We start from the raw sequence: 8,204 nt of genomic DNA, 5'->3' as shown, positions 1-8,204 counted from the left end.
CAGACGGTTCCCCATTGCTGCTCACGAAACACCTCAACTCTCCCGGAGCAGAAATTTGAACCATTCACCAGCCGGACTGGAAGAAGCTCAGCAAACCCTGTAATTGAGATATAGTGAAGACATCAGTTTTCTGTGCTTTCCTTCATATTTTGGTCTGTGCTGATCATGTCTGGACAGCAGTGATGTGGCATGGACATTGCTCTTTTTTTTTCCCTAATAGGCCAATAGATCCTTGCAGCAGCTTCTGTCTCATAGAATTGTGGTCTCTGGTTCCCTCTCTCATTGGCTAGTCTCACGTAAAAAACAGCCAACTGTTTGAACCTCTATTTTCTCAGAAGATGACAGTTATGCCTGCAGCATGTTACTGTGGTAAAACAGACGAGAGGGAGTCACGTGGGCTGGTAGGCTGAGCATAGAAGGAACCAGTGAAATAACATTGCTGCAGGAGCACAGGCATGCCTACATTAAGGCTGTGTTGAGGGCTCTCAGAAGTTGGGATCAGCAATTTCTGGATGACACAAGTTGATTGAGGGCTGCCAATAGCATATGTTGAGGTTGTAATGCTCAGCTGATGGTGAGCATCAAGTATTAGGAGCAGGGGTCCTTGCTTGGGTGAAGGTCTGCCATTAATCTTGAGTGCTGAGGATTATTCCTTGAACAGCAGTAAGATTCAAGGACAGAATCAGTGTGGCCTGTTATACACGTTTAAATGCTCAGCAGCATCTCTCTTGGGACAGCTGTGACACAAGAAAGAATAATTTGACCCGAAGTTTTTATTTCCTTCACAGGTGTGAAGTCCACCCACATTTTTTAATTTAATATCTTCATTTTGCTGCCAGAGAGGCGGTGGATGCCCCATCCCTGGAGGCATTTAAGGCAAAGCTGGATGTGGCTCTGGGCAGCCTGGTCTAGCGGTTGGTAACCCTGCTCAACAGGGTGGTTGAAACTAGATGATATTTGGGGTCCTTTCCAACCCAAGCCACTCTATGGTTCTATGATTTTTTGTGTGTCTGATGTTTGAAAGATGAATTTCTCCTCTCAAACTAAGCAGCCCCTGATGGGAACTGCTGAGGACTGGCAGAGCAGTGGACTGGAAGACCTACAGCCATCCTTAACAGAAACAGTTGATGCGTGTTTCTGTTAATGTGTGAAGGAAGAGAAACAGGAGAAAGAAGAATGGTGGAACTTGAGAACTTGGCCAGTTGAGGCTGTGGCTGACTTATGCAGTAATGCTCGTCACACTTCACATGCTCTTCTCTTTTACATAATAAGAAGAATAACCCAGTTATTGGGTTGGAGAGTAAGTGATATGAGAACACAATGAGATGTGTTCCCTGTGTGTACCTCTATCTCTGGTTGCAAACTGCCCCCTGGAAGCACCCCATTAAAAGGACCTACATAAGGAAAGACAGGCTGTAGTTGTCTAATGGATGTAGACACATCATTTTGAAGTCCTCTGTGTGCTTTCTTTGCAAGCACCTATTAGTGTCAAAGGGGCCCCAGGATGACCCAAGATGGCTTATTCTTTAATGCTCATAAAGGTACCTGCACACACCACACCAGCATCTTCTCCATGCCTGCAGTTATCGGCTTCCCCAGGGACTGGCTTTGCATGCGGAGAGGGCAGCTTCCGTCCCTACGCAGCTGACATCATCAAGCCAGATTGGGTCAGATCCTTGCCCAAAGTGAGCCCCATGGGGAGCTGACAAGGCCTTTCCACAGCCCAGCTGCCTGCACACGACTTCTGCGTCAGCCAGGTCCCAGCCATCATCACACACAGTTCCCCAGCGCTGCCCATAGAACACCTCGATTCTCCCAGAGCAGTGGGTTGATCCACCCACTAAACGGAGCGGGGCTGGTTTTGCAAAACCTGCAGAAGGGAAAAAAAACAAAAGACCAGGGAAGAATCTCATGCAGAATCTGGCTTGTCTTTTCTCCATTTGTCAATGAACATGGTATTTTTCACTTTGTGGATTGTGACATGGAAAAATACTGCACATGGGAGCAGCACAAACACTTCTTCCATCGTCACAGCATGAGATGTTCAGCAGCATCACTATTCAGGCTCCCAAAGGCTCCACTGTGGGGTCAGTTCTCTTAAATGCTTTTATTAATGATCTGGATGCTTGAATACATACCAACTTCAGAGATGGCACTAAACTAGGAGATGTTGACTCACAGAAATCTTGACAGAGAGGTCCTGTAAAATTAGAGAGTAACCACCAACTATGTGAAGCTTAACAAGAACAAGTGTAAGAGTCACATTCTGGGGAAGGGGGATTCTGAAGATATGCGCAGACCAGGGGATGAGAGGCTGGAGAGCCTCTGTATGTGGCTACAAAGTTGACAGTCTTGTTAGTGCCTCATTATTAGAAAGGCTGTGGGAAACAGACTCTTCTCCCTCCAGGGATGTCCAAGTAATCACTGTATTGGTAATAACTGACCTAATGGCAAATTTCTTAGGGTAAACACCTCATGGAACATGCTACCTCCGTTTGGCCAGACAGCTGGAGAACCAGGAGGCAGTGGGTGGCTCTGGGAATCATGAAGGTGGGGCCTTGGGTTTATGGTTGTGTTCGAGGACTTGATTCTAATACACTTGGAGAGAGAACATGCGCCATGGTAGCACCTTGTGTAACGCAGCAGTTTAGGGGATACTTAAGAAGGAACTAAATCCACTGATAGAACAGTGAGATGATGGGACTGCTGAAGGCAGTGAAAGAATATTCTCTACCAAAGCATGTCCATGTGCTATATTGTGGGAGTGTATAAATAATTCTTGCACCAACACTGCTCAACCAGTGGCTTATGCAGTGGAAAATTTTTAATACCAAGAAGATGCAAGGTCATTTTAGTGCAAACCACATTTGACATTTCAGTTCTCTTGAGCGTTGGAGTTTTCTTTGCTCCAAAGGGAACAGTGCTCCCTACAGCATCTCCAGCATATCTCCAGATCCCACAAAACTCACTTGTGTCATGCAGGATGAGAGTTACCTGAGCATACAACACCAACATCTTCTCCGTGCCCACAGTTATGTTTTCCCCAAGGTTTTGCAGTGCATTCAGACAGGGCAGCTTCGGTTCCTTTACACATAACATCATCAAGCCAAATGGGGTCAGATCCTCTGCCAAAATAAGCTGAGGAAGCAGCAGACAGGGCTGTCCCACAGCCCAGCTGACGGCACACAACTTCAGCATCAAGTAGATCCCAGCTGTCGTCACAGACCGTTCCCCATTGCTGGCCATAAAGCACCTCCACTCTCCCAGAGCAGTGATTTGTACCATTCACTAATCGCAGTTGAGCAGCTTCACTATTTCCTGCGTTAAAAAGTAACAAACAGCACCAAAAAAAAAATCAATCAACCACCACCATCAAAAAACAGGATCAGGGTTTGCACAAGGAAAGAGCCCGTAGGGAATGAAGGAAAGAAAAATTCTCCATTATTATTGTTCAGAACTAGAAAAGACTGATGAGGAACACATTCTGAATTTTTCTCTGTGGCTTCAGACTTCCCAATCAGAGAGATTAATAGATTGGATTTGGAATTCTTTATAAAGCAGGAGCAAAATGCACACTGTAATGTTACACCAAGAGTGGCAACTGACAGCAGAACGAGACACCCATATGTCTTACACACTTCTTGGTTTCTCCTTGAGAGATGGGTGCTGATATTTTATGATGTTTGCTCTGAAAGTAATGCCTCCTGTTTTATTATGTTGACCTACAACATCCTTTTGTGGTTGGACATGACAATCTTCAAGTTCTTTTCCAACCTGAGCAATTCTATGATTCTATGATCAGAGGCCAATGTTGGTATTATGGAAGTAGAAGTTAAACCTTCCCACCAATATTGCATTATATTTTGTCGCTTTATGAGTGCAGAGGGTCAGTCTGACACAATGGCATCAGTCATGGAAGTGAGTATGAAGCAAAGGGGAGCATTTGAATTCTTCCATGTGGAAAAAATGGCACCCATTGACATTCATCATTGCTGAACATTTATGAATACCAAACAGTGAATGTGAGCACAGTGAGGTGGTGAGTGGTGTGTTTCAGCCATGATGCCATTTTATCAGCTATGAAACAGTGGGTTGTCTCCACTGGTGCTCTCTAGTTAGTTGATGGTGTCTCATTTGGTTTGATTCAATTGCCCACACTACAATTGAATCGAACCAAATCAGCAGCACTGGCAATTTCACAGGTGTGTCTAAGTTTTAATATGGAGTTGAATCCCATTTTAGACCAATCAGGAAATGTAAATTTGGAAACCTGGTTCATTGTTCAGAATGGAGCAGCGTCTTTGGAGCAGTATCATGAAAGAAGGCAATGGGCAGCCCATCCACATCCAAATCACCTCTCAAACATAAACAACCTGTGTGCCACTTAATTATGTTTTATTTCCCAATTAACCACAGTGTTAGCCATCAAATCTTCCCCATTTGATTTCTGTTGCTCAGCGTTCATCAACGTCATGCTGTCACATCCAGGTCAGACTTGTCACAGATACAAATGGCCCACAGCTGAATTTCTCATCTGAGTGCCATTTTGGAGAATAAATGTTCTCACTGGTAGTACAGTCCCAAAATACAAATGGAAAGAGGACACAAATGCTCAACTCTCGTGACTTATTTTAGCCATGAAATACATGCATGGAAAACTTGTGCATCCAGCTGAAGTTCATTTCGGTTTTCTTTGCTCATTTACTCTATGGTTAAGGAATAAGAAGCAGAGCAGAGCAGAGCAGGAACAGAACAGCAGCACCACCATCACTGAATTTAACTGCCGAAAGAACTGAGATGGATAACACTGTCTTTTGGGTCAGTTCTATAAAACAGACATCTACGTATGATCTGAATCCTAAGAGTGGCACTGAAAAATAAAATTTTGCAAACATGCTTAAAAGCCTCTTTCTACATAGCACTCCGCAGGGAATGGTGGAAACAGAAGTTACCTGAGCACACAACACTTGCATCTTCTCCATGATTGCAGTTATGCTCCCCCCAAGATCTGGTCCTGCATGCAGAAAGGTCAACTTCTGTACCATTGCATTTCATGTCATCCAGCCAGATAGGACCAGTTCCTTGACCAAAATGAGCCAAGCCAGGAGCAGACAGTGGTTTCCCACAGTCCAGCTGCATGCATACCACCATGGCATCAGAGAGGTCCCACCTATCATCACACACTGTTCCCCACTGCTGTTTCCAGAGCACCTCAAGCCGCCCCGCACAGCGGTTGGGGCCATCTACGAGTCTGATGGGAACTGAGTTGGCAACACCTGAATCAGAAAAAAAGTCAAGGTAGAAAATGAACACAAAACAGCTTTTGGTTGATAGTGGAGAATGTAACATCCTGCTCTTGTAGGAATAATGCCATTTTAGATTTGGCTGGGGAAGGATTGCTGACGTGCTATCCATTGGTGCTTCCAGCAAGAACACAGAAAGAAATGTTTGCTGGCTAATTCGTGGTGCAGATGTCTTACAAAGATTTTTCTAGGATGTCTAATTAATCTCTGCTTATTTACAAGAAGTTGCAAGCTCTTCTTGTCACCTAGGAATGTCCTGATCATGGGTTCCCTAGTAACTTGTCCTTCTTGGACAATTTTTCAGCTATGGAAGAGTCCCAACACACCATCTGATGTGACAGCTCCACACCACAGAAACCGTAGGCTGTATTATTTACCATGAGAGAAAAATCTCTGGATATGGTCCCTAAAGGGATGGAGGCCACAGTGTGACCCAGAGCTGTAGCCTGAGCTACTGTGGCATCATCCCTGTCCACCATCTGTGCAGCAGGGAGCTCCATGCATAAGACCATGAATGCTCTTTTGGAGTTACATCAGTCCTTGCACTGTGCAAGTTATGGAAGGAAATTTTAGTTCACTTATTGGAGTACAAGTTAGGATTTCAACATCAAATGAAGAATATTTAAGATTTTTGTCAAAAACACTTGCCAGAACTGCCCTAAATAGTCTTCATGACTGTAACAAAACTCCTGACTACTATGAGGACCCAAGCCTGGGTGTCAAAGTTTCCCCTTATTCAGAAAGATGTTTTTTGGTGTTTAAATTGTGTCTGCATCTTTGGTACTTGGTGCTGCTTCACATATCATTATATACTTATACCATAGGGTTTATGACAAGGACTGCTACGTGAAAGCTTGCCAGGTCCACTCTTCTACACTACTGGGAAGCACAGATAGTTTCCTTACAAGCTTTAAATTGCCAGATTATTTTCCTTGATCATTTACAATTCTCACCCTACCCTTTCTTTGTCCTAATCATTGAAGCAGCCTTAACTTGTGTCAGGTTTTGTCAAAAAAAGAAACCAAAAATCAACAATGCCACTGTCTCCAGATAATCCTTACCCAATTATTTTACTACTTTTTGTTTAAGGATTTGACTGTGCAGGTTTACAGGATATAAATGCAGCTGCACTAAGCACTGACACTGACAGATAGGCATGCTATGCTTATTTGTTCTTAGGTCCTGGCTCAAATCCAGTCTATGTGTATAAAAGAGAGGCAAAGAAAACAGGATTAAATTCTGGATTACAGAAATCTACCAAAGGAAACTCTGTCCTTATGCTTGCATTGATTTATTCTCAGGATTTGTATCTGAATATTTGCATTCATAATGCCTCTAAATCTCCAGATGATCTTTGGAAGCCGAATGATGATGTCCAATGCTGTATTTCCTTGCCTCAGAAAGGTCATGCCCTTTTCCTGCACCAGAAATTTAATTTATCATAGAATGTCTTGGGTGGGAAAGGACCTTAAAGATCATCTCATCCGAACCCCCTGCCATTGGACAAGGACACCTCCCACAAAACCACATTGCTCAAAACCTCATCCAGCCTGGCCTTGAACATCTCCAGGAATGGAGCACCCTCAAATTCTCTAAGCAGCTTGTTCCAGTGCCTCATGACCCTTACAGTGAAGAGTTTCTTCCATTTATCAAACATAAATCTACTCTTTTAATTTAGAACTACTACCTTTTGTCCTACCACTACATGCCCTTGTGAAAAGTTTCTCTCCATCTTATAAGTCTCCTCTAAGTATTGAAAAGTGACAACAAATTCTCCCCAAATCCTTGCCTTCTCCACACTGAAAAACACCAATGAGGATATGAGAGGGGTCAATCCATCATGAGCACCATTTATCAGACCATATCTGAAACTCCATTCTCCAGGAGCAAAGGAGGAAACTTACCACAAAGCCATACCAGGAGGAAAAGCACCGTTTCTATTCTGGTTCCAGCAAAGGCAGACAGACTGCTGATATAGGGATGCCTAGATGGGAAAAGATTTCCTGGTGGTCCCATGGCAACAGCAGAGACCTTGTATGATCTGACCCCTGCAAGCCTGGATGAGCAAGAAATGTTGTCCTTGGAGAAGAGATGAAGAGCTTAGAATTGGTGACTGGCTGGGTGGGCAGGAGAAAGTACTGCAGGGACAAAGACAGAGGTAAATGACAAATATTCCTTGCTCTGACTCCTCCCCTTAACTGGTCTCTCCCTTTTCACCTGTTGGAACACTAGCCACCTCTGCTTCCTTACATCTCCTCATTCTGCTTCTCTCCTCCCATGCTCTTCTGTTCATCAAAGAGTCAAGGAAAAATAAACCATGCTAGAATGAACCTAATCATTTGTCTTCTGCCAGTGCTTTCACAAAAATAAAATTGTTTTGCAGGACTTAACTTGTGACCAGGCAGTGCCCAGGGAAGACTTAGAATCATAGAATGGCTTGGGTTAGAAGGGACCTTAAAGCCCACTCAATTCCAATCCCCCCACCGTTGACTGGTGCTGTCCACTACACCAGGCTTTGATGGCCTCATCCAACCTGGTCTTGAATGCCTCCAGGGATGGGACATTCTCCTGTGTCTCACCATTCTTGATGTAAAAAAATTTCCTCCTGATATTTAATCCAAATCTCAGTTCTTTTAGTTTAAAACCATTCTCCCTTGTCTTATCACTGTCAGTCCATATAAAAAATCTCCCTCTTGTTTATAAACTCCCTCTAAGAACTTCTCAGAGAAAAAATGAATGACACTTATGACTGCCTCTTTGCTCAGTTCTCAAATGCTGTCTAGGAGTCTAGGAATGGGAAGCATATGGGATACAAGAAAACATTTTTTTTTTTTAAATTGTCAGAGAGGTCAAACACAAGAACGGGCTGTTCACAGATACTGCAGAGTATCCATCTTCAGA

General features: G+C 43.7%; 1 protein-coding gene across 1 annotated transcript; it reads right to left on the bottom strand.

Annotated features, from left to right (window-relative positions):
- Positions 1 to 6: 6 nt before the first annotated feature.
- Positions 7 to 7,319, bottom strand: LOC100551343 (soluble scavenger receptor cysteine-rich domain-containing protein SSC5D-like). Its single transcript, XM_031557601.1, has 5 exons — positions 7,208 to 7,319; positions 5,043 to 5,276; positions 2,995 to 3,348; positions 1,546 to 1,870; positions 7 to 97 (listed from the first exon to the last, which is right to left on the bottom strand). The coding sequence occupies exons 1-4, from the start codon at positions 7,317 to 7,319 to the stop codon at positions 1,584 to 1,586; spliced, it is 987 nt and encodes a 328-aa protein (XP_031413461.1). The 3' UTR covers positions 7 to 97; positions 1,546 to 1,583.
- Between the last annotated feature and the right edge of the window lie 885 nt (positions 7,320 to 8,204).

Source organism: Meleagris gallopavo, unplaced genomic scaffold, assembly GCF_000146605.3.
Source record: "Meleagris gallopavo isolate NT-WF06-2002-E0010 breed Aviagen turkey brand Nicholas breeding stock unplaced genomic scaffold, Turkey_5.1 ChrUn_random_7182001874166, whole genome shotgun sequence".
In the NCBI taxonomy this organism is placed as follows: Eukaryota; Metazoa; Chordata; class Aves; order Galliformes; family Phasianidae; genus Meleagris; species Meleagris gallopavo.
The sequence above is the reverse complement of the archived record's forward strand: the minus strand, read 5'-3'. Positions and strand labels throughout refer to the sequence as shown.

Bases quoted from the DNA above. Each gene is read 5' to 3' on its own strand.
- LOC100551343 (XM_031557601.1), bottom strand. From the start codon at position 7,319: ATGGGACCACCAGGAAATCTTTTCCCATCTAGGCATCCCTATATCAGC. The intron at 5,277-7,207 runs GTAAGTTTCCTC...TTTCTGATTCAG, and splicing joins CCTCCTGGTATGGCTTTGTG to GTGTTGCCAACTCAGTTCCC. The intron at 1,871-2,994 runs GTAACTCTCATC...TCCCTTCTGCAG, and splicing joins TGTTGGTGTTGTATGCTCAG to GTTTTGCAAAACCAGCCCCG.